The 27,361-nt window shown below is 41.3% G+C and overlaps 1 protein-coding gene across 1 annotated transcript; it reads left to right on the top strand.

Moving 5' to 3' along the window:
- Window positions 1-6,660: 6,660 nt before the first annotated feature.
- Window positions 6,661-9,270, top strand: IL20 (interleukin 20). The gene is made up of 5 exons (XM_033094169.1): window positions 6,661-6,819; window positions 7,091-7,156; window positions 7,273-7,425; window positions 8,111-8,185; window positions 9,193-9,270. The coding sequence occupies exons 1-5, from the start codon at window positions 6,661-6,663 to the stop codon at window positions 9,268-9,270; spliced, it is 531 nt and encodes a 176-aa protein (XP_032950060.1).
- Window positions 9,271-27,361: the final 18,091 nt, after the last annotated feature.

Genomic DNA, 27,361 nt, shown 5'->3' with positions numbered 1-27,361 from the left:
TCTTTCTTGGTCTCATTTTTTAAGGGACACTACTTATTACAGGAATAGTTCATAATGGGTTAAGAGTGTCCTTTACTGAAAAGAACACTTGATTGATTTCAACTTCTGGGTCATTTACCGTCTGAGTGACCTCATGTAAACCGTAGTTTCCCCATTGGTAAAATGAAGGAGTCAGAATGGGTGTTCCTGAAGTCACTTCTAGCTCTAACAGTCAGGGAGTGATAATCTATCATTATATAAGGAAATCCTTGTCATTGGGGTAGAATTCCTTAACCTAGAAGATCCATGAACACTTCAGGCCTTACTGGAGAAGATATTGTGCAGGGGAGTCCCTGGGTCCCCCACAAATTAAATCATGGAGCATATTCACTGCTGGCCATTGTCTTCTCTAAAGGATCTGGGATTGTACCAGCAGGTAGGGGCCAGCTTGCAAAGGGCAGAGACTCGCAATAAAACCCTATTTCACTTTAATCCTTATGTGACAACTTGAGGGGGAAGGTCATGTTACAGAAGATGTGCCAATAACTTGCAATTATTTCTGGAAATTATTTGCAATGCTCAATGAACATGTTCCTGGACATGATATGATTAAAATTAATTTTTCCAAGAAAAAAGCAGTGAATTTCATTATATTGGGAAGTTTGAAAATCTTCTGATTTTAGGACTTGAGGATGAGTTGCAACAATTCATTGCTTCTCAAACTCCGTAACTACACCTACCCTGTTTATTGCCTATGAGACAGGAACTCAAGCAGCTGGGTATTGCCTGTGATAGGATGGAATTATCCTAGTGATTCAGGATTCCTGGGAGGGATGATGGAAAGTGCTAGGGTGAGAGAGGTTCTTTAGTTTATTGTAGATTCACTGCGTTAATTTCAGAAGGTTCTCAGACAGGTGAGATGGGTGGTCGGTTATCTAAATTGAACATCTTGTTGGGACTTTCCCTTATACATCGGCCCAGAAATAAAACTAGGAATCCTGTTCCCTGGCACCCCCATTTCCACCACTTTTCCAGGGCCCTCTTGTCTGTAAGGACACACAGTTGAATGCAAAGAATAATGAATTCTAAACCAGGAGACCGAGGTCGAAGTTCCCATTCTGCCACTGTCACCTTGACTTTTATGTTGCCCTCTGGGCCTTAGTATACTCACGTCAATAAAAAGAGTAGGAAGACATGCTATTTTTTGAGTATGTTCTGTTACTTACTGGCTGGGTGAACTTGGGGAAACTATTCAACCTTTTTTTGCTTTTTTAAATTTATTGGGGAATATTGGGGAACAGTGTGTTTTTCCAGGACCCATTAGCTCTATGTCAAGTCATTGTTTTCAATCTAGTTGTGGAGGGCGCAGCTCACTGGGCCATGTGGGAATCAAAGTGGCGACCTTGGTGTTATGAGCACTGCGCTCCAACCACTGAGCCAACTGGCCGCCCACCAGTCAACCTTTAAGCTTAAGTTTCTTCATCAGAAAATTGTGTTATAAGACCTGTCTCATGGAAATAATAATCTATTCAACACATGTTTCTTAAAAGCTTACCATGAACTAGGCTCTATTCCAGGTGTTTGTAATATAAAGATGGATAAGACAGACACAATTCTTGCCCTCAGGAAGTTTATGTTCTTAGTGGGATTTTATGAGAATCAAATGAGAATATGTACATTATATATGTATTAGTATGTGTACATGATATGTTATATATAAATGATTACAGTGTACAGAGCATTTAATATGTAAGTTCAGGTACTGGCCTTACAACACTCTACGCATCATCATAATAATTATTAGGTTGAACCATATGACAATGATGATATCAGACCAGTTTTGACCTACACAAATGGAAATTGCATGTGGTTCAACTTATAGCTATATTTTTACTATCCTTGATTCCTTCTCTCTCTAACCCAGGGGTGTCCAAACTTTTTTCAACGTTTTTTACCAAGGACCATATGCAGTAAAATACACAAACAGCCGGGCCACTCACTCGAGGTGAAGTACGTATTGCCTCACCTGGTTTATTTAAGTAAACTAAATATATTTTTGGAATTTGCTGCGGGCCAATTAACAATGGATTGCGGGCTGCAGTTGGCCCGCGGGCCGCAGTTTGGACACCCCTGCTCTAACCTACACAGTTAATTAGTCTCTAAATATTTTTTTAAATGTACTTAAATTCTCTTAAGTCTCCCCATAATTAAATCTTTTCTGGGATTACCAGTCTTAGCTGCTTCATAGCCTATCTAATCACATTGCTTCTTGCTGAAAGCCTTCATAAGTCTTTGCTTTTGGATAAAGTCTAAACTCCTTAACATGACCAATACTACTTCTAACCTCAAACCAGCTTGACTTTACTCTCATCTCCCATCCTCCAATCTCAGTCTAATGTTAGGCTGTTTGGTAATTACTGATTCATTCATATGTCTTCATTTTTAGGTTTAGCCAAGCCTGAGATCCGGCAGCTTTAGGATGTAACATAAAGAAGAGACAATTTTAAATAAATATCGTCATTCAATGGTCATCAAGTAATAACTGAGCACCTACTAGGGACTGTTGAGTGTTGGGACCATGTAGATGAGTAAGGAGCTCTCAGGCTAGTGGGAGATACAGATACATAACCAAAAGTGCACTTGACCATGATAAGTGCAAAAGAATAGTTATCACATATAACATAAACCAGAGGTCCACAGGTGGGAAGGATCAATTTTGCCTTGAGAAATGGGAAGAAAGAGAGAGAGAGAGAGAGAGAGAGAGAGAGAGAATGAGAGGTTAGGGTGAGGAAAGCTTTTGTGGAGAGTAAGCTGAATTGGTGTCTGTACAGAGAATGGAATGGGATCTGCTCAACAGATGTTAAAAGAATAAAGTATTTTGATATAAGAAAAAGAGAGACTTGATTATTGAAGTAAAATTTGGATTGCACGTGAACAGCTAAGTTTAATTAATCATGACGGGTAACTTAAAAAAAACAATTGGCATTCGATATTATTCAACTAATAAAAATTAAAACAACAACAACAAAAACAATTGAGTTCTTCTTGTCTAATGAAAAGAAATTGACTGGCATTGGTACAGCTTCTATTTTCTGAAAGTTTTGATTTCAAGTATTCTTGTCAGACCATGTTTCTCAGTTTTACTTTAATCAGTTATAGATGATCATGAGAAGTTGTTTACTTAGCACCAGTGATGGAAGAACAGGCATGAGCTCAAGAGATATTTAGATTAGATATTCACACATATTTTCAACATGTATCATGCATTACAGTGAAAAGTTATGGTTTTCATTTTTAAGGAAATTTAGGAAGACATTAAAAGGAGTATTCTGATCCAAAAGGTAGAAGAGCAAAGAATCATAGTGACACTGAATGTCAGACTGGAAAGGATTTGACACATTATCTCATGTGGAAAATTTTATAAAATATTTTATAAAATATAAAAAATATAAAATATAAAATATTGCTCTCACTTTACAGATATGTAAACTGAAATCAAGAAAGGTGAAATAATATGCCAAAGTCATCCTGTAATCCTGGGACTCAAATATAGGACTTCAGAGTTTTAGATATTGAGTAGGAAATAAATTGAAAAGGAATATAATATAATCTCTACCACTTGAAAGTTTTCAGAGCATGAAATATGGCATGCAGTTTTTCTCAAGTGCTTTGATTTAAACTAGCCTGGACCTGGACATGTGTTCCTACCTGTTTGATTCATTAGTCCCTGTCTAAGAAAATCTACCAATGTCGTTAGGAAAATAAGGCTAAGGACCATGAAACAGAACGCAACATTAGAATCTCTCACATGCCAAAGAAAAATCTGCTATTGGAAGTCAGAGAAGGGAGGGGTTGGTGTGGTCTGGAGTAATTCAGGAATAAAGAATTGGGACCCACTCTTTAACAAGGGAAAGAAGGTGACCAATGTTGGGGAGACATGGTGGGAATAGCAAAAGCAAAGGAAAAACAGCGGGAGTAAGCCCACCATGTCTGTGGTTGGGGAGAAGCCTGCTTAAGAAGAATTGGAATTAAAGGAGAAGGCAAAAGCACTTCCTGGAATTATTTAGTTCTGTAATTCAGTGATCTTTTCTGTCCTAAATACCATTTATCTTCCTTTTGGAAGGGAGCCAGAAAGAAAGAGTACATCTTTTCTCTAACAACTATGTATGACGAGTAATCTCCTAAGAAGTGCTTCCTTAGAAATGTTGACGTAATCAAGCCTGAAATTAAACTGTCTTCAGATGGGAGGAAGTGCCATGCCATCAGAGAAATTCCAAGGGAGTTTCAGCCCTCACCTATGGGAGCTCACTTCCTTCATGTGACACACATATATAATTAATTAGAAGCAGTCTTAGCTTTGAAACAGACTTCAAGGAAATCAGAAGCAGCAGCCCTTTCTGAGCTCAGGTAAGAGAACTTTCCCTCTACCTCCACTATTGACACAGTTCTGGTGATCAGCCCATTTCTGCCAATCATTGACCTAGATGTGTTCAAGGCCACATCTACAGGGGTCCTTTCCATTAGGACAAAATATCCTAAATGGTAGGGAATTGTTATGTTTATCTTTGTACTCCACTACCTAGCATAACAGTCAAGACAGTGAGTGCTCGATAAATGCTGAATTATTGAATTTATCATATATTTACTATACACTTACTATGTTCAAGGCAACTACCATCATTCTCTATTTAAAATGAATTGATCACTCATTATGTGCTAGGTGTATAAATTATGCATTATTTTATTTAAATGTCAAAACAAGTTTCTGGGGTAACTTTAATTATCACCATTTTGGGGTTAAGAAAACAAAACTCAGAGAGGTGAGCTGGTTTGTCAAAGGTCACATAGATGTAGGGTGACTAACTTATTCAGGTTTACCTGTGACTTTTCCAATTTTAAAATTGCAAGTCCTGTTTCTCACGAACCCTCTTAGTCCTGGGCAAACTGGGACAATCTACCTTGATGGGAACTTGTAGAGCAGGGATTTGGACCTAGTTCTCTTGTCTCCAAACTCAGAGTTCTCTCGGATTCTTTAGAGTTGGTTTGTTTATTCCTTTTTCCTATATTTGGCAGTATCTCAGGTGGACATGGATATAAAATATATCTAGCATATTGCCTGGCACATAGGAAATATTCAGTAAGTGGTAATGATTGTCAGTGTTGTGCCCCACCATATTGGAGCCCAAGGCAAAAGGAAAGATGCATACCCTTATACATATGTTTTTATGTAGTCTATGTATGTTATTTTTCCAAAACATTAAAGTAGTTAGGAAATATTGAAAAAATTAAAAAGTAGCTGTATTACAACTCAACAACATTATCGTAAATTTAAATATTTTATTTATGCCCCAAACAGAATTTATTATAATTTTACTTTCTTAGTGAAGACTCATCACTAATATTTTCATCATATATTTCTGGGAAAAAGTTAATCGCTAAAAGTACATAAAAAACATAAGCTGTGTGTAAGTAGAGAGGAGTACTCATTTTCCCTTTTGTCCTGGGTTCCAATATGGCTCAGCGTGGCACTGTCAGATTCTGTCTTTATTTAAAATATTGATATTTTGTTTATCATGGATTTTTTCATTAATTTTGATATTGTATTAAAGTATTATTTACATTGGTTACCGAGACTTTTGGTGCTCCCTTAAATTTTGTGCCCGAGATGAGTGCTTCGCTCTTCTCACCCTAATCCCAGCCTGTATCATTTAATCTTAAAACTCAGCAGACACTACAAAGTGCCATCTGACAGAGCAAGCCTCACCCCAAGAAATGAGTTTCCTCCTGCCTTTCTTCTCTTTCTTTGGGATCACTTACTTCCTTGACCTTCAGCCTGTGTTAGAGGGCCAGGAAAGTGTGCTCTTGGATTCATCCCAGGTGTGCCTAACTACCGTCTTCTTGCAGACAGCGCTGTGGAGTCCAGACACCTCAGGAGGGTGGAGAAGTGTTAGGTGGAACTGGGATGATTGCCCATGCGATCTTACCCTTCCCTGGCGGTAGTATTGTTATGAAATCATTGACTTTCTATTTGCCTTTAGGGCTGAAATAAATCTGTTCTCCCCAAATAACCGGTCTGATCTCAGACAAATGCCAAACAGAGCTAAGCTCCTCTGTCCTGGGCGTGGCCATAAAATCCAGACAAATTTCCCCAAGTGTTTTTGGTGGCTCAGCAACAGCTTCTGGGAGTTCTGTTTCCCCCCAGTTCCCTTGGGGATCTAAAGGGACCAGACGGGTGAGCTACACTGGCATTCTGGAAGGGAAGACTATGTACGTCGATTCACCAAAACAAGTTTTGACAGTTTCCCTGCGGTGTCATCCTCTATCTACTCATTGCAAGTGCCTGCTGCTCCAGGCCTTACCTGCTGGTCAATGATGATGGGGCTGGGATGGGGACAGAATAAAGGAGCCGGGACCTGTAGCACCAACACGCACTCAGAGTCTGAACAAACACCCGAAGGTCGCTCTTTGAGGAGGCTCCGCAGTTTGTCTTAGGAAGTTAGATGAATGCACCAAGTTATCTGAAATCAGATAAAGCCATTAAACTTCACCCCATAGGACATCTGGGGGAGGCATGTTCCTGGTGACTGGATTGGCTTCTTAAGGCATGAGATGGGGAAAACAGTAAGTCATGCTTTTTCCTTTGAATTCCTAGCTTCTGTGGTCTTCAGATTCTGGCACAAGATGAAAGGCTCTGGTCTCCCCCTCTGCCTTCTGACGGCTGTGTTTTATCTCTTCTGGACACCTTCTGCTGGGCTGAAGACACTCCATGTGGGGAGCTGTGTGATCACCACAAACCTTCAGGAGATGCGAAAGGGATTTTCCGAGATACGGGACAGAGTGGTATGTGAGGGAAGCACCCCCCGCAGCTCTGCCCTTCTCTATTTGTCTTTCTCTGTCCCCCAGCATCATGATCACGAAAAGAGGTAGGTTGGGGACCCCTTACCAGGAGAATGCATTCCCTGAAAACATCTGTAGCTTGTAATTTAAAAGTGTTTTGGAAAGGGACATTGCTCACTGGGCCATGGTAAGGAGGGGATGAGAGGTCTCGATGTCTCAGACTCTGGCAGCTGTCACTGATCTGTCCTTTTTTGCCTTGCCTTCTTCTGTTTAGCAAGCCAAAGATGAAATCATTGACTTCAGCATCTTGAGCAAGTCTGAATCTTTGCAAGACACAAAGGTATGTGGTTGGCCCGTAGGAATTCTGGGAGGAAATATGAATCAGGGGCATCTCCATCACCCTGGGTCTTGTCCCTCGACACTCTTCCCCCACCAACATACTAGTCTTTTTTGTAGCCTGCAGATCGGTGCTGCCTCCTCCGTCACATACTGAGACTCTACCTGGACACGGTATTCAAAAACTATCAGATCCCTGGCCACCATATCCTCCCGAAGATCAGCACTCTCGCCAACTCTTTTCTTACTATCAAGAAGGAAATCCGGCTATGTGTGAGTAAGGGTCTTGGGTAAAAAGATCCACTTCAGCACACAGCTTCAATGACTTAGCAACCAAGCTCTTTCTTACCCCCATGTAATGATGGAAAAACTGAGTCCAAAAGTTTTAATAATCTGTGTTGAGCCATGTGACTAGATAATAAAAACTCAGTTTTATTGAGTTTTAGGTATCTGCTCCATACAAAAAGTCTAAAGAACTATAAAATGCTAGCTATTTGATGTTAATGATAATCATCTTTTATCCATGTAATTAAGCTTTTTCTCTAGGTGAGGTATCTATGGTGTACTAGTGCATCCAGGAAGCCAATCAGCAGGACATTGGATTCAGTCTCAAGATAGGGTCTGAATTGGACCTAGGAATCCAATTTTTACTCCCCAGGGGCTCTTTGGGAGGGGGCTAGACCAGAGCTGGGGTGGGAGGTGCAAGCAAGATGGGATGCCATGATCACAAAGTCTTTCGGTGCTGCCTGTTTCTAAAAAGAAGCAATGAGCTCTGTATATGAGCCTTAAAAGCTGGTTTCCTCTTCTACTGATGATTAGGGTAGTGATCGCAAATCATGAGGTCTGAAAAGACTTTTCTATAGGAATGGAGTAGAATTCCCACCTACTACATGTCAATGGCAAGGGCAGAAAATCAGAATATTTAATAAAACCTATTATTCTTTGGCATTCTTTTCAGCATGCACGTATGATATGCCCTTGTGGGGAGGAAGCAACGGCGAAATACAGCCAGATTCTGAGTCGCTTCAAAATGGTATATGCAATTTTGGTCTTGGTTGGGATGAGTGTATCTTTAGAACTGGATCATAGCTGGGTGGAATGGGTATTCATACTGGTAGAAATCCTGTCGCCCTCAGGTTGATAGCCCTCTGAGGTCATGTGGACTATCCTTCTGCTTTACCCCAGTGGACACCTATCCAGGCTCTAGAAGGGTGCTCGCTCTCTGGAGATGCTCTGGGAATCGAGAGAGAATGGCCATGATTCCATCAAGTCACTCCAGAGACATGTGGATCTTCCAGCTGCATAAATAAGAGGCCATAGTTTCCAACATTCACACACTTATACGTACTCTAAAAAACAGTCACTCACAATTTCACACATGCCCATGTCATGCTGTTTCTCACCGCAGTGCTTTTGTGCATCTGCCAGGAAAACCTGGAATACTTCCTCACTGACTAATTCTACTTTTCCTCTAAGACGCAGCCTAGGCATCACCTCCAGGAAGGTACTGCTACTTCTCTGAGTTAGGTGTCTCCCGTCATCCTGTGCGGACTCCATCATTTATTCACCACAGCACATTTATTGCCTGCTTCTACATGTCTCCCTTACACGGCTGTGAATTCCCTGTGGGTAGGGTTGTACCATTCATTTTTGTGTCCTTAGCCAGCTCATGCTTAGCACAATAAATATTTGTCTAATTGAAGTATGCACAGTAGGCAACTCCTACACACATACACCCACACACACTCCTTCAAAGAACATCCTTACTATTTTGATCTCTGTGATTCAAGAAGCTTGAGTTGTAGTCCCAATTCTGCTACCCTCCCTGGGCCTCCATTTCTCTATGTAAGACCAGCGTGATGGGCTCAATGATCTCTTGTGAGATCAGGAGGTTCCATAACTTCTTTCAAACTCTCCCATCTTGAAAAGAATGCTCTGCTTGCAATCCCCAACAGATCTGCCAATGTAAGCAGAGGATTATCCCTGGGGTACCCTCTGTCTCTTTGTGATGTGCTCACTACCTAAGTGTGTGTTTTTCAGCTTCAGCCTCAGGAAGCGGTGGTGAAAGCTTTGGGAGAGGTAGACATACTCCTGCGATGGATGGATGAGATGGAATAGGAGGAAAGTGATGACGCTGCTGACAGTGTTCCAGGCTTAGGGTCCCAGTCCGTAGTACCTGTGGAGGCGTGACCCCAACCACCATCTGTTAGTTATATCATTTAGTGCTGGTCACTGTGTATGTCATTTATTTAATATTTGTTTCCTTATTGTGGGTGTTTTCATGTGTTCCTCCTCTTAATCTAGACCATGGTTATATGAGTTTTTGGTAATATCTTATCTACTGTTGGATATATTTATTAGTTAATATATTTATTTATTTTTGCTATTTAAGTTATTTATTTTTGTACTTAAATGTAAGTCTTTAAAAAAAAATTCATGATTATGTTTATAACCTGACTAGGGCATGTCATGTATTTTCAAACAGTAAACAAACTCTCTAAATTCTAGAGGAGTGGCTGGAGCGGAGGGGTATTTATTTTTATTAAATTAAGGACATTACTGACTATCAGTGTTGTGTGAGATTTTAAAACGAAAAAAATGGCTACTATTGTGGGTTGTGGAAGAAGTTCTGATGTGAAATTGCAGACTTGTCTTATAATTACTTGAACACCCCCACCCAACGCCCCTGTCCTATACTTGAGTCCTGTGTGGTCAAAATGTATTTGTACGAATAAAGTTTTCTTTGCATAATATCTGCTTGGAGTTTGAAAAATGTTTCAGAAGCAGAAACAATGGTGGGGATGAGCTTGAATCTCTTGTTACCTAGGTACCTCTTGCCCCTTTGGGGAAGAAAGAGGCAAGTGGGAATCTGGGCCTTTTCTCTCCTGCTGAATATCTTCCTAGCTCTATTTTTAGTTCACTTACATCTCTGATCACATAAATTTGCCCCCCATATAAAGGGACTGTGACTGAGTGAGGGGCTTTAGCCATCCCTGCTTTCACCTTATTGGCTTTGAATACCATCCTCTCTGTACCCCAGTTTTCTTTCTCATTTCAGGTTCCCATACTCTTGACGCAAAACAAATTACAGAGATCTTGATGCAACACAAATTATAATGGGCAGGAGTCTCTGTTGTAAGGGTTAAGAACACAAAGGTGCAAAACGTAGTTACCAGGGAGGTACATGAGCCCTCTTTTGAGGCTCTGCCATTTGGATTCTGTCTGGCCCCAGGATCTAGGTTCTGCCTGGATCACGTCTTCGTCTTCATGACCAACTACGTATTAAGTCAGTGTTCTCTTTCCAAGCCCCTTTCACATTGAGTTTCCCTGGGCTGTAAGGTCAAAATGTATTTGTACATTTACAAATCCTGGCCTGGGCTGCCTGCCTCTTTTCTCCCCACCTTCCTCTGAACTGCACCCCTAGCTTAGCAGCTTAGTTTCCCCAATTTCAGAAATAGCAGGATGATGCTGACACCCTGGCTCCTATAGAAAGCTTTCCTTATTGCCTGCCTCTGGTTTCTGCTTCCAGCCCTCAGCATGGGCCAATTTGTTTAAATTACTTTATTGATTTTTTCTCATTATAAAAATAACAACTACCCAATGGAGACAATTTGGAAAATACAGAGAAACATAAAGAAGAATATTAAAATCACCCATAACCCCACCACCCACAGATAACCACTCAAACATTTAGGAGTCTTTTTTTTCATATATTTTTTCTTGGATTCAAATCATGACTCTACCCTTATTACTGGAGTGATTTGGGCTGTAAAACTTAATCTTGGAATTCAGTTTCTTCCTCTGGAAAACAGGATGATAATATCTACCTTTCAGGGTGATGAAAGAGATGGTCTTTTATGTTCCTTTGAAAAGAAGGCAGTTTCTGCTTTCATGTTCCCCATTGCAATCACCCATTTTCTATCAGATTGTTACCCTATATCACCCCTCTTCTACCAGATTCTCCAGTCACATGTCTCCTGGTTTTCTCTGACTAGTCTGACAAACAACTTAGCTTCAACTCTCAAGGAAGAGTTGAGAAGTCAACTTCACTGAACTCAGTGTTAAAATTAGAACCACCACCTCCAAGAGACATTGGATGGCAATAGGAGGCTGGTTTTACGTGCCAATGGTGTGAGTCTTCCAGATGGATGTGTCTGAGGTTGACTCACAGGGCTGAGGGCAAAGCTCCTCCACTTGTTTTCCTGGGAGGCATTTCTGCCTTTTCTGAAAGTCTGGGCCACGGAGAGCCTTGGTCTTTGGGGACTCCATGCTATCATTGTCTTGTTACATCTTTACCTCTTGGTTACCTCTTTGACTTTGTTATCTCTATTCCTCTCTCCTGAAGGATCCATCTCTTCCTCCTTTTTCTGCTTGACCTACCATGGTAGTGAGGAGGAATTCAGCAGTGGAGAGGTCAAGCCAGGTTAAGGGTTAAGGAAAAACTTCATGCAGGTGGGCCATTGAGGGGGACAGATCTTTTTTTGTTGTTGTTAACATTTTTTAAAATTAGATTCAGGTGTACAAAACAATGTAATAGTTAAACGTTTATCATTTATATTCCTCACACAGCGATAACCCCCTTCCCCTATCTACTACCCCTCTGACATCGCATACAGCCGTTACATTTCCACTCTGTATTCCTAATACTGTACTCCACTTCTTGTAAATATATATATAATTATAGTTGACATTCATTATTTTTCAGCTTCAGCTTCAGGTGTACAGTGCAGTGATCAGGCATCTACATCATTCCTGAGGTGGTTTCCTTAATGAGACAGATCTTAAAGAATGGTTTACAATTGCCACCTCCAATTACAGTAATTACAATAATTGTTGTCATTTATCAAGTACTTATCATGTGCCAGGCACGGTACTGGGACCGTCACATATGTCCTGTTACTTAACCCTTAAAACAACCCTGTGAGGTAGTAATATTATTACCAGTTTGCGAGTGATAAGTGCTCAGAAATGTAAGTAATTTGTGTAACTACAATTTGAATGCGGGTTCCCTGACACCACAGCCCTATATGCTTTCCTACTCTACTGTCCTCTTTCCCAACAATGATATCTTGTTTTCGGAAGCAACTTAGGAAGGAATAATGAGCGTTGGCTTCATAGAGACATGAATGAAAATCCTGACACTCACTACCTTGTACCTTGTACCTTGTACCTTGGACAAGTGATATAACCATCCTTAGTTTCTTTATCTGAAAAGTGGGGATTATACTACGTAAAACACTGAGTTGAAGTGAGGACTAAATGAAATTGTCATAGCCAGCTTGTATAAGCATTTGCTATGTATCAGGTACTGTTCTCTGCGTGTTGTAAGTGTCCGCTTATTTAATTTCACAAGAACATGATGAGTTAGGTGCCATTGTCATCCCCATTTCACGGATGAGGAAGTCGAAGACCAGAAAGGTAACGGGTCTTGTTCAAGTTCACACAGCTAACAATGGTGGAAGTAAAATATGAATACAGTAGGCAGACTAGAGAACCATGCATTTAACCACTTCGCTTTGTTGCCTGGCTGGAATGTCCAGTACTCAGAAAGCACTACCTATAGAAGTGGTTCTGCCTAGAGAAGAAATTGATGAGCCTTCCTGTCAAGCTGCGGCACTAACGCTTAACTTTCTGGTGCAATTTATCTCTATGACATCTGTGTTGAACTTCATTTCCCCTAAGGGTCTAAACCTTATCTCCTCAACCAGGAAAATGTAAAAATCCTTTGGAGATGACAAGATGAAAATGCTAAACCTCAGGTTGACATATCAGCTCTGGTTACTCCTAGCTGCTAGACCTTGGTAGAGGTAGCCATTCTATCTCTCCAGACCTCAGTTTCTGCTGAGAGATTGAATATACAAATGGACAATGGCTAGACCATATATAAAAATAGAACTCAGATCCACAATCTGCAGCAACCATTCCAGGAAACCAAACCATGATTTACAATAACCAGCCCAGGAAGCCAAATCTTAACCCCTGAAGCAATTGGCCCCAAATGGTCAGGACTTGCTTAATAGCTGACGGCTTCCCTAATTCTTATCCCCACTTCCAACTTAGTGTGAACCAGAGGAAGCCAAATATGCACCTGTAACCAGTCCCACAAGATGCCCTGCTTCTGCTCATGGTCAGCCCACTGACAGCTTCCCCATGCCCTTAGTCTCCGATCAAGGAATCTCTGAAGGCTCCTTTTTTTTCTACTGTAAAGCTTTTCCACTCCTGCAGGCCTTGGCATCTCTGTCAAAACATTCCTTGGCTATAGCAAGCTCTGAGTAAATAGCTCTTACCTGTTCTCATTTGGGTGTTCTTCATTTATTCCATAGTGTATTTGTAAAATGAAACAGTTGGAACAGATGATTCTGAATTCTAGAAACTGGATGTGCTACCACTCTCTCCAGGGATCTGTCGTAGCTGCTGCTGCCTTCCATTGCCAGAAAGGCTTTGCATAGTTCCTGTATCACCAGCTTTGGATTCAGAATTTGAGGGGAGCACATCTGATTGGGCAGACCTGGGTGATGCCCTGGATGCCAGGGAGAGGGACAAGCCTTTCCTCTGATGGGAGGTGGGCTCTTTCTCAGAAGGAAGGGCATCGCCCACACCTAGGAATAAGATCCCGATGCAGGGTGACTCAAAAAAATGAAAAGGTCTGCTTTATCCTTCATTCCCACCATGGTTTGGGGTTGCCTAAACCCTATTTTCAAGGATTCAGGCCTTCTCCAACATAGTCCAGTGTAACTTTGTTCATCCCTCTCCCTTATGGATGGAGAGTGAGGGACCATTCTCTTGCTGGATTCCTAAGTTCCTGGAGGACAGGTCTGTGTCTTTTCAGCTTTTAAGCCTACCCTATCTCAGCACAGTATAACCTTACGTGATTGATAAGGTCTGAATTCAAAAGTGAGAGAATGGAATGTGTTTAAAAGGCAAATTTTTACAAAATTAAATGAAATTGCTTTTTCTATGTTCTCGCGTCCAGCGCAACAAGGGCAGTGAGGGTGCGAGAAGGGGCGGTTTGGGTTAAGTTTTTAAAAAAGAAACAAACAGAGACTTAATGCAGTTAAATCTCTCAGAAGGCCAGGGGTCTCTCAGTCTCAGAGGACTGGAGCCCAGAATAAGGTTTTTATTGATAGGTATACAAATACAAGAAAGTGACATTGTGTCTTACACGGTCTGTGAGATTCATACATCATAGCAGAAAAATGTTTATTCCAATCACCCTTTGTCTATAAACAGCCGAAGCACAAGGTCCCATGATGTCTAACCTAAGGTATGTACCTTCTCAGGGTCAAGTCTCTCATATTGTAACAGCTCCGTTGAGATAAGTGGAGAGAACTGATCTTTATTGTCTTTATGACTTCTCTCACAAACAGGTGCAAGGGAAAAGCCAGAGCCGTCAACAGACTTTCCCAGGCAGGGGGAAGGGGAGGCAAGGCCCCTTTTCGTATTTCTCTAAGGCAGTTCATTAGGGGTCCCCACTCGGTTCCGCCTGGCTTAGGTTGTATCTCCCGTGAGATATCTTACCCGCCTTTGGCTGCAAACCATCTTTTGGGGACCAGACAGAGAGACATAAGGTGTAAACACAAGGATGGAACAGAGTCCCAGAAAGACACAGTCTTACAGACTCTTCTTTCCTTAAGGAAAGACACGGGGGGACAGTTGGCTAGGCTGCTGTGTGACTACACTATGTATGTGGCCCTCAGCTAATATTATTCATGAGTTAAAGGCTTTAGCTTTTGTTGGAAAACAGACAACTCAACCTGTAGACTACTGGGCCTTGCCAACAGGAGGCAGCAGAACAAGTGATGAAAAAAGTGACTGAATACAGCCTCTCCCTTCTTTCACTGGAAAGGTGGGAGGAGGAAAGGTGACACTCTCTAATTCAACCCAATTGTCCTGTGCACAATGAGTCAATCACTTAACTGGAAGAGGGTAGGACTCATAAACCTGGAGGCAGGAAGCTGTGGATTACGAGGTTGCTAACACCTTTCCGCCTGCATTCTGTGTCTCACTGAAAGTTAGAAGTGGGAAAGAACACACAGATCGGTTTGCAGGGTAACTGAGGTTCAGAAAGAAAAAGTGACTTGCCTAAGGTTACACAGTGAGTTATGGCAGAGTTGGCATTAAAACTCAGGTCCCTGTACTTCCAAAACCTCAATTCAATTCAAGAAGAAACGAAAGTCATCCAGACTGGAAATGAAGAAATAAAACTCTTGTTATTCATAGATGACATGCTCGTCTAGATAGAAATATCTGATGGAATCTACAAAAAACTACTAAAACTAATAAAAAAGTTTTACTTGGGAGCAGAATATCAGATCCATATACAAAGATCAATTGTATTTCCATATACCAGCAACACACAATTGAAAATTAAAACAATACAATTATAATAGCATCAGATACTTTTGAATTCTTGGGGATAAATCAGGGACAAAAGATGTAAAAGATCGCTCCATTAGAAACTGCAAATTATTGTTGGGAGAAATGAAAGATGATCTGAATAATGAAAACCTAGCTATATCATATTCATGGGTTATAAGTCTCAATATTATTAAGATGTCAATTCTCTCCAAATTGATCTTTAAATTCAATGCAGTCACAATCAAAATTTCAGCAGCCTTATTAAGTGTAGAAATTGACAAATTGTCTTTAAAATAATATTAAAATGCAACAGACCTAAGATAGTCAAAATAACTGAAGAACAACTGAACTGGAAGATTAATTTTATCTGATGTCAATATTTATATAAAGCTATGACAGTCAAGACAGTGTAATATTGGTGTAAAAATAGATAAATAGATAAATGGAACAGAACAAAAAGTCCACAAAAAGACCCATACACATATGGGCAATTGGTTTTCGACAAAAGTGTAAAGGCAATTCAGTGGAGATAGACTTTTCAAGAAACAGTGCTAAAATAATTGGATATCGTATGAAAAAAAGTTAACTTGGATCTATACCTTACTCCATATATAAAAATTAACTCAAAATCTCTACAACTATGCAACTTCTCAAAGAAAACATGAGCAAAAACATTTGTTACTTTGAGTTAGCCCAATATTTCTTAGATTTTACACCAAAAGCAGAATCCAGTAAAAAAGAATTGATAATTTGGACTTCATTAAAGTTAAACACCTCTGCTCTTCAAAACACACCTTAAGAAAACGAAAATGTAAGCCACAGTTTGAGAGTATTTGCAAATCCTGTATACGATAAGGGATTACAGCCCAGAAAATGTAAAGAATACTCAAAGCTTAATTAAAAGAAAACAACCTAATTAAAAAAAGTGAGCAAAAGATTTGAACAGACACCAAAGAAGGTAAGTAGATGGCAAGGAAAAAAGCACCAAAAAAAAAAAAGAAAAAAAAAGCACATAAAAAGATGCTCAACATCATTTGTTGATCTGTAAATGCAAATTAAACCCACAATGAGATACTACATCATACTTATTAGAATGGTTACAATTACAAAGATTGACCATATCAGGTGTTGGGGAGGGTGTGGAGGAACTGAAACTATCATATATGCTGTTAGGAATGTAAAATGACACGACACTTTAAAAACAGTTTGGCAAAAACAAACAAAACAAAACAAACAAACAAACAAACAAAAAACAGTTTGACAGTTTCTTAAAAATTAAGCAAACATCTGCCATATGATCCAACCATTCCACACCTTGGTATTTATCCAAGAGGAAAAAAAGCGTCTGTCCATGCAAAGACTTGTACGTGAATGCTTATGGCACCTTCATTTTTATTAGCCCCAAATTTGAAACAGCCTTAATGCCCACCAACAAATGAATGGTTAAACAAACTGTGGTGGATATGTTCATTATCGCCAATGGTGGAGATAGTTTTATAGATGTGTACATATGCCCAAACATACCAAATTGTACATTTTATGTATGTGCAGTTTATTGCATGCCAATTATATATCAGTAAAGCTGTTAAAAAATAATTCAATTCCAGGTAACTTCCCTTTCTAGGCATTGTGGAGGTCACAGGCATATATGTAAAGAGAATGAGGTTGGAAGGGCAAGTCACTGCCCAGCAAAATACGACTCAATGCGATTAAGGGAAAACATCTGTGTGGGGAGACCAGGGAAGGTTTTCTGAAGGAGGGATCCTTGGATTAGACCTTGAAGGATGAACAAGGTTGCCAGTGAGTGGCATGAGAAGACAAAGAACCATGAAGTCCTGCTACCCCAGGGAAGGGGTTCAATCTTGTGAAATATTCTTTGTCCCATGGATAGCATATAGTAGTTCAAAATACCTCTAGTTAACCTTCTTTATTTACTTATGCCCCACCTCTTATCAAAGTGATTTAGAGTGGCTTATAATGATACATGTGAATGCAACAAGATTTAAGGAGAAATAGATGAAACCCTTGGAACACAGACAATACCATAAAACTGAACTAAGTTTGTTCCACAAAAGACAAATCTTAAGGTTCTGAATCATAAGTTGCTAGAAAGATCAAAATTTGGCTCTGAGCTTTATAGAGGCTGGAACAAAGAAGGAAACATGATTATTACAAAATCCACTGAACCCTCTAGGTTATCTCGTTCGGTCCTCACAGACCCTGCGCAGTGGGTGTGTCCCCCCTGCTGCTGGCAGGGCACTGTGGCTTTTCTGAAGCTGTGGGGGAGTTGGTGAATATGTGGAAGCATCTTCCTCTTTATCTGATCTCCAGGAAGGAGAAAACAGCTGCTGGCTTTGGAATGAAACTTCTCAATGAGAAGGAGTCAAGAAAAGTTGGAAAAATCAGAAAATATGAAAAAACCTGTTTGAAGGTATTATAAGACAGGCATAATTACAGAGCCAAGATTTGGGAGCTGGAAATCCAGAAAAGTAAGCCCAGTACTGGCGACAGCTTTTCCCTGAAGGAAGTTACCTAAATTCAGAGAAGTTGATGAAATGTTGGGACACTGAGAAGATGTACAGAACTTTCCACAAATTGACAGGATTGGGGCAACAATAATGAGTGTTCAGAGCCTGCCGAAGAGGGGTCCTAGTAACCTCTCTGCCAAGCTTCGGGTTGAGATTCCAAAGTGTTATACGCTATGAATCATGGTCATCCATAAACAGACTGGTCCTAACAGGGACAGAAAATCAGCTTTGAATTGTTTCAATCTATGACTGGATTAAAATAATCTGGGATTACCAATTCCCTACCCTCCTTCCACAAACAATACAAATCTACTTCAGAGGAAGGTAATATTCTAAACTTGAAATTATCTTCATAATTTTTCAAATACAATGTCTGGAAATGTTCAGAATAGGCAAATCAATAGGAAAAAAAAGTAAACCAGAAGTTTCCAGGGGCTAAGGGTAGAAAGGAATGGGGAATGACTGATAATATGTGTGGGGTTTTTTGGGGGTGATGAAAATATTTTGATAATGGTGTTGATTGCACAACTCTGTGAATATACCAAAAACCACTGAATTGAACACTTTACAAGGGTGAATTTTATGGTATGTGAATTATATCTTAATAAAGCTATCATATTAAAAATGAAGATGAATTAAAAACATCTTCTGATCAACAAACTTTAGGGGAAAGTAGAAATAGTTATTTGAGGCCTAAGGATTCTAGGACAAAATGATTTGGCTTGTCAGGAAATGATTTAGTTTTCATCTACTTTCATTATTACTGTTAATCAAAAAAGAGTTCTCTCAATAAATTCTGATCCTGCAATTTTCATAAGTATTCTCATGTGACTTCTCTTGGGGCTGGAGTATTATTATTTAAAGCAACTTCACAGGCTCCCTAAACAGACTGATAAAAGCTGGGATTAGCCACAGTAAATTCTATTATTTCTGTATGAGGGACTATAATCAGCTCTTAATCAGGTATTTTCCTAAGAGGCAGATCATATAGTTCCAGGGTAAAAAGTTGTTTGTAGCCATCTCAAATCAAGCTCTTTCCATTAGTAAGAAGCATTAAGTGTGTCACGGTAATATATAAAAATATTAGTAATATTTTAGTAATAGCTAACTCTTGTGCTTACTAATGTGTCCTGCTCTCTACATGATTTGCATGTATTTTCTCACTTAATGCTCACAACTACCTATGAGGGGGGTAGTATGTTATTCTCACTTTTCAGATGAAGAAACAGAAGGCTAGAGGAATCCAGTGACTTACCCAGGGTCACAGAGCCAGGACTCCATGGCTGTACATTTTTTCAGCACACTGCTGCTCCCGTATACCCAGGCTTGGAGACATAGACCTGGGATCAAGTCTAGACAGTTTCATCTTCTAGCTCTATGAGCTTAGGCAAATCACTACACTTCTCTATGCCTTGGCTTTCTAATCCATAAAATGGAGCTAATGCTATATGCTTTATCTATCTCGTAGAGTTTTTGTGAATATCAAATTGTGGAAGTACTTTGTAAAGTACTATAGAACAGTTTGGCTTATTGGACTAGCTGAGGCCTGCTCCTAATCCCCCAATCTCCTTGAAATGACTGATCCCAGTACCATGCCAGCAGAAGCTGCTCCATACCAACCACTCTGGAGGTCCGTGGGCATCCTGCAGCCAAAAGGGCTCTGAGCGTGAATGTGAAAGCTGTTTCACTGAAGTCTGTAATACTTTGGACCCAAACATCCTATTAGAGGGGATGTGACCATGCAACGTCTTTTGGCTGGAGTAAATTGGCACTGAGAACCTGGTGAGGAGCGTCTCATTCTCACCATCACTGGGGCAGCAGTTGGAGCTTGCGGCAGATGTCTAGGCCAGCCATGATGGCACATGTGGGTCCTTGGAACACATCTATGAGAAACATTCCTTTGGGAGTTCTCAAGGCACTCTAGGAATGGACTCTGTAAGAACCTGCTCTGTTTACATGAACAGATGGGACCACAGAATTTTGAGACTTTTAATTTTTAATCACAGGCTACTGAAATCTGGACAATCTATGCTGTTCCGGGTTATTGTTATTACTATTTTATTGTGGGAAAGCAGAATTCACTCAACCAGGATTAAGCAATGAGATCCACTTTCTTTTGGGGCCATTTCTCTAGCCTGGGAAGATGGGTGGCGACTCTTCCAGGAAGGAAATACTCCACAGAGGAAAACACCCTCTCTTCGTTTTCAGGAGCAATACATTTTCCGAGAGAGTATTGTTCAGAAGTTGAAAGCAGAGTCTAAATGGAGAGAGCCCCACCCACTGTTGCTGAAAGCAGCTTCTACTCTTCATCAGTTCTTTGACTTTGGAAGATTTCCTGGATTCGATCCTTTACCTGTGAGCAAAGGCTGAAGATAAACAACACAAACAAAAACAAACAAACAAAAAAATTGTGGTTTAAGAACCCAAATCATTTTGCATTCCAAGTCTTTTCAGGAACACAATATTCAGTTTCTCAAATTCTGGGGCAAGCTTAGACCTGTCAGGTGTTAGCCTGCTTTTCTTTGCCAGTTTTAAATGAGCATGTGTGGTGGAGTGTGTGTATGTGTGTGTGTGTGTGTGTGTGTGTGTGTGTGTGTGCCTGTTGGCTTGTCCAAAACGTTTTACTGGCGTCTGCAAGTAGAAGGGTCCTTCCCATTTCTCCTGCCAAGAGCACAGGCTCTCTGGCAGACAGGGTTGCAGACACCTATCCATCCTCCATTCTGGGGCTGTGTCCCCATTATGTGACTCCTGAGTGATGTGATGCCAATTGCTGGATCCCTAAGTGGTCAGCCTCATGCCATAACCTGACCTCACCCTGCTAAATGCATTATTTACATTGTGTTCCAGAGAAAGCAGTGCTTTCCATCCAAGAAGGATTTTGAGAATCTCTGTGATTATAATGAGTTGTTGAAATAGCACATAAAATCACAGTTTTGCCTGTAACAGAGTCTGAATTCATTGCCTGAGGGTTGAAAGGGACTGTAAAGGGTTTCAAATCCTTTTCCCTTCTAACATTCCTTCTGTATTAGTCAGATTAGGCTAAGTTATGCTGCAGCAAAAAACAATACCGTGATCTCTCTCAGTGGCTTATTTCTCACTTATTTCACATGTTCAATACATGTTAGCATGGGGGCTCCACTTGCTCATCTTGGTATTCAGGGGCCCAGGCTGAAGGAAATGCTTCCATCCTGTAATGCTGCCATCTCAACATTAGCAGGATATGAGAGAGCATGGAGAACTGTGCACGGGCCTTGAAATGCTTCCACCTGCAATGACACATGTTTCTTCCATGTACATTTCACTGGGCAAAATAGTCACGTGGCCATGATTAACTTCAGTGGGGCAGGGAAGAGCGATTCTCCTGTGTTCTAAGAAGAGGGAGAGTGAATGTGAGGAACAGCTGCAATCCCTACCGTACATTCAAGTGGGTACCCAACCTAGAACACTTTCAGAGATTGAAAATCTCTTTATTCGCATGGTGAGAGTAATCCAACAAAATGTAGATTTTAAATCATTTTGAATGCTTTTGGTATTGAATATCTTCCTATTCATTTATTCAACAAACTACTCTGCTATGATGAGCAGTGTTAGGAAAAGAGAAGTACATAAGATCTGTCCCTTTGCCTTACCAAGATCTTCATTGATAGAGAGAGAGAGAGAGAGAGAGAGAGAGAGAGAGAGAGAGAGAGGGGGAGGGAGAGAAAGGAAGATGAAGGGAAGGAGCAGGAGGCAAGGGGAGGGGAACGGAAGAGAAAAGAAGAGAAAGGAAAGAAAAGTAGTGTGTATTCTGTTTTAAAGAGGGATCAGACTGGAGAGAGTCTATAAGACTACTTCCTTTCTCCTTCTCTCCTTCTTCCTTTAAAAAAATCTTCAGTAGAAAAAGCAATCTGGGATATGTGATAGTCAGAGTAACACAGAAAAAAGGACCACAATTCTTTACTTGGATCTACTTAGGAGACTCTGTAACTATGATTTTTTTCCAACTCATATACTGCCATGTATTTATTTAAAATACTCCTGTTCTTGGGTCTCAAAGTTGATGCACTACAGGCTGTGGTCGGGAACAGGAGCCTGACTTCCGGGAGACAGCTGCAGTGTTCAGAACTGGATGTCTCTTGTGGTTCTGTTTCCTGTGATTAGTCAGAAGCCTTTGGTTAAAAAGCTGGGACCCTGGACACTTCTCCATTCTGGCCTGCAGCTCTGAGGGGTCAGTACCACCCTAGGTCCCCTTTCATACTCTTAAGTTATATTTAAGTAGCTGTTGTCCATTGATTTCCATTAACCATCAAACAAAAGAACAATCAGTGGTACCAGTAGCTTCCAGAACCTTCTCTTCCTTGATCCTCTACAGTACCTGGGTGACCAGAATCTGTGGAGGTCACAGTGGTCTCCAGCAGTACTCTCCCTTTATTTTTGCTGATAAACTCCTGTCAAGCTTCAAGCCTCAGATCAAATGTCACCTCCACAGGAAAGGCTCTCCACTCATTCTAGCACTGTTCCAAGACTGGGAGACTGTGCCTTTCCTTAATGCTTGCATAGGCTCAAGGCTTCTTCTAATGGCCCCCAACACACAGTGTTGCAGTGTATCTATCTGCAAATGTATCTCCACTCTACTGACTCATTAGAGCACAAGGATTGTGTCTTAATTTATTTTTTAACAGCTTTATTGAGATATAATTTGCACACCATGGAGTTCACCTGTTTAAAGTGTACAGTTCAGTGATTTTCAGTATATTCACAGAGTGTATCACCATAATCTAATTTTAGAGCATTTTCTTTACCTCCCAAAGAAACTTTGTACTGGTTAGCAGTCACTCCCATTCCTCCCACCCACCCAGCCGCTAACTCCAAACCCTAGGCAACCACTACTCTATTTTCTGTTTCTATAGATTTGTATTTTCTGGACATTTTACATAAATGTTATCATAGCAACTCATTTTTTTGTATAGCCTCTTCTGACACTCAGTAGGTGCTTACAAAATGTTTGTTCAGTAAGTGAATGATGCATGCAAGATTGAAAAGTTGCATGGAAGTTTGGTACAGGGAAAAGAAGACTGGACAAAAAGCCAGGAGACCTCTACTCTAGTTCTGATTCTGTCATTTATTTATGTGACCTAAGGAAAATAATTTTACTTTTCTGACTCTCAGCTTTCTAATCTGCAAAGAAAGAGTATCTGTCCTTCCTGTGTCAAAGGGCTATGGTGAATATCAAATGTGAAAATTCACTTGGAAGTATTTGTGTATCTAAGCATGCTTTACAGATGTAAGAGTAATTTGTGTTTGGTTTTACTTTCAATTTTTGAAATACCTGTAAATGAATCCTTTGTTACAGCAATGACAGAGGAGAAGGTGGAATGAGAAAGTGCAAGTCTCAGGGGACCAACCAGTGGACATCAATTTCTCATCTCTGCTCCTGGAATAGTGGCAACTAAGACAAGGAAAATGTCCAGGGATCCCATGTCTATTACTGCATGAGTTTCCCAGCCAAACCCGGAGATAAAAATCTCTTTTACAGTGAAGATTAAAGTCAATTCACTGGAAGAAGCTGATGATGTAATTTTCTCTTATTTCTTGGCTTTCAGGGAATCCTAATTAATATGCTTACCACTTCTCTCCTTTGAGACATTTCCATCAATCAGAAAGAGGGAGTAAGATGTAAGAGAGAGCACTTGAATGTTTCCCCCAAGACTGGAGAGGGCACCATTCTCTATCTGGTCCAGTCCCTTTCTCTCTATAGATTTACGGGAATTTGTAGCGGATGTGGGTTGGGAGTAGATTTACTTCTCAAATGTAAAATTCAGGTTCTGCAGATAGATGTAGGTGACAGAGGTAGCATGTGATTATCAGAATAAAAGCCGTAAATTTAATAAGAGGTATTTTTTGGGGGGCGGGGGAAGTAGCCTTATAAATCAGTCTATTCTCAGAGGAACTTTTCTCTCACCTGATATTTTTGTGAAGGGAATTCCCCAAGTTCCAGAAATCATGAAGATTAGAGAGATTAGAAGGGCCTCAGGTTTTAGTCTGGTTCAGGATGGAGTTTGGATAAAAATATATGGAGCTGAACAAAAGGACTAGCCTTACTTTCTCTAACCTGTCTGTCAAATTCTGGACTTAGAGCTTCCCTGGGGGTGAGCCAGTGGGCCAGGCCTCCCCCATCCACTCCCTCCCAGGAGCCTTTGGGCACGGCCTTCCAAGTCGCCCCTTGTTTTTCCATTCCCCTGACCAGCTCACCAGTCCACTGTTCCTTTCCCTCGTACAGATTCCCTTCTTATCCTTCTCTGTTTCTATTTCAGCTCTTTTCCCACAGCTACAACTTTCCTTTAGTCCGGGATTTCTAAGCCTCAGCACTATTGGCTTTGGGGGGCACATAATTCTTTGTGGTGAGGGGCCATCCTATGCACTATAGTTTAGCAGCATCCCACGGCCTATGTGCCAGTAGCATCTCCATTCCACCCCCAACCCCTCCCCAGTTATGACAGCCAAAAATGTCACCAGACACTGTCAAATGTCCCCTGGGGGCAAAATTGCCCTATTGAGAATCACTGCTCCAGTCCTTTACCCTTTCACTTGAAGCTTTCGATTGTTAAATATTCATCACATGGAAGACACTGGGTTAAGTCCTTCATTTGTTTATGTAGGTGTTTCTCAAATTTTAATTTACCTAAAAATCAATCTTGGGAGTTTCTTAAAACACACTTTCTGGTTCAGTAGTTTGGGGGAAGGGTTTGAGATCCTGTATTTCTAATGAGTTCTCAGATATTGCTGGCCCATGGGCCACACTTTGAGTAGCAAGATTCTATGTATGTCAGTGTGTCCTTGCAGCCCGATGAAGGCTCAGTTTTACAGATGAGGAAACTAAGGCTGAGAGGGCATGTAGGTGGCTCAATCACACTTTGAACCCAGGTTTGCCTGCATGCAAAGCTTATACTCATAATCAGCAATCTTAGTTGATGTTGGGTAAAGTTCTCAACTCGAGTTCCCTCCTTAGCCTCCTTTCCCAGGTCATTGTGCTGTGATAAACTCTGCCAAGCCTGAGATGTAGGCATGTGTTTGCCTGGAAAGTCCATGTTAAATTAATCCTTCCTTAGACAGAACGAGCTACTCATGACCCCAGGTGGATATCCTGGAGCCTACTGAGCTATACCTATGACCTCATGCCTCTGTTCCAGCCTGCCCTGTCACAGCGCATCCCTCGTGCCTATCAGCAGACAGTCATCTAGGATTGCAGCTGCCCTGGGGGTTCACATTTCCTCTCAGCTTCCTGCCTCAGCTGTCTAGTGTTTCCAGCCCTTTTCTGCCTCCCCTCATCTGTTGCCCCAGCACTCTTACTTTGTCTTCTTTTCTGTCTCATCAATGCCTCTTGACATCTCCTTCCCATAGTAGTTCTTCCCATAGTTTTTAGTAATGCCCTAGATCCTAAAGGAAAAAAAAAAAAAAACAAACATGTGTGATGTGGGTCCCTCCCTAGGTCTAGAGGGAAAGACTCAGGTCCTCCAGGAGAAAAGGACTCAAGCCTTGGTCCTTATAGAGGCAGCAGCAGCAGACCAGGGTGCTGGCTGGGGAGAACAGCAAGCATTGTGTCTTCTTAAGGAAACAAACAACAATTGTGTGTGGGGTAGAGGGAAGGGGAGCTGGTGCTAGAGAGTTTGGGAAGGGTCTGCCACCTGGAGAGATTCGGAAGTGTCCCCTGTTCTTCCTTCTGCACTGAACTGGAGAAAGTTATCCTGCTCCTCACAGCACCTTCCTACTCCTATGTCTCTTGCCTGGAACCAGGTTTAGGAGACTCTTAGAATGTTTCTGTAGGGAGGTAATTTAGATCAGGGCTCAGCAACCTGTCCCTAGAAAGGGGCAGAGAGTAGATATTATAGGCTTTGTGGGCCACAGTCTCAGCCACAACTACTCATCCCTGTTACTGAAGCACAAAAGCAGCCCAGACAATATGTAAACAAATGGGCATAACTGTGTCCCAATAAAACTTTGTTTATGGACACTGAAATTTGCATTTCACAAACTTTTCACGTGTCACAAAATATTGTTCTTCTTTTGATTTTGTTTTAATGATTAAAAAATATAAAAACCATTCTTAGGTCACGGGGCTAAGCCATTCTTAGCTTATTATTGGCCTGGAGTTTGTCAATCCTTGATTCAAAGTCTAGTGTTTCCCAAATATTTCTGAGGGCCATGGTCAAATACTCATGGGAAATGCTGGGTTAAACAAAGCTAGGCACGAGTCCCCGCCCTGCCCTGACAGGACTTGTCAGAGTCTTTAGTATTCTCCGGAGCAGTATGTCCCAGCAGGACTGGCACAGGCCAGGCTTCTCTGATTTACTGACTGAAATCTTGTTTCGTGGAGTGTCTTGCAGACAAGCATTCCTCAGGACCAGGTTCCATGGAACACGCTTAGGGAACACTGCACCGTGTACCACCTTGCAAGCTGGACAGACGGTCAGGTTTCTTGACGGCACTGAGGCTCCTTCCTGACATGCCACATTGCTGCGCCCCCTGGGTGATCCCAGGCGAAGTGGCACAGGCAAAGGCGAGCCCACAGGACACCGGGGCCCCAGCTTTCCAGACCTGGCCATGCACAAACATGAACCTAAGAGTGGGGGCATACGAGTATTTTGGTTGAGTGATTATAAACTTGGTGACTGAATATCAGCAAACTCTCCTAAAATTCCTGTCCCTGATCGATTAAAGAAGTACTTACGGGCTCTCCTTAGCCTCTGGGTTACTGTCCCCTCATTAATAGGGCATAATTACTGAATGATTTGGGCAGTAAGGAGACTGGTGTACTCTGCACAGTATAATGTACATATTTACTTGTACATGTGTATAGAGTTTACAAAGCACCTCTGTCCTTTGCTTTTTACACCTGCCTCTGAGGGAGGTAAGACAGATTTTTTTTCTTTGTTTTAATTTTATTGATACAGAATACAGAAACTGAGGCTCAGGGTACCTAGGAGACTTGCCCTTAGTTGCCCAGCCAGTAACAAAGCCGAAACTCAGACCCAGGTCTTACCTCACCTCAGGGGCTGCTTTCTCCATTGCCCCATTATCTTAAAGTGAAGGGTGACTAGGCAGTGAAGTAATTCTGTAGGAAAGCATGACCAATTTCCCCTCTTCACCCCCCTTCTTCCTCCACTCCTCCCCCCAGCCCCCATATATATGAATCTCCCCAAAGCCTTGCTGGCCTACATACCTTTACTTTTGAAACGATTTCCACAGCTGGGACAGGAACTTTCTGGCCATAGTTACACTCCTGATTGGTGAGCGGTGAGGGTGCCCGACTTTCCCTCTGTAACAGGAGCTGGCCACCTCCAAAC

This window comes from Rhinolophus ferrumequinum, chromosome 22, assembly GCF_004115265.2.
Source record: "Rhinolophus ferrumequinum isolate MPI-CBG mRhiFer1 chromosome 22, mRhiFer1_v1.p, whole genome shotgun sequence".
NCBI lineage: Eukaryota > Metazoa > Chordata > Mammalia > Chiroptera > Rhinolophidae > Rhinolophus > Rhinolophus ferrumequinum.
The sequence above is the reverse complement of the archived record's forward strand: the minus strand, read 5'-3'. Positions and strand labels throughout refer to the sequence as shown.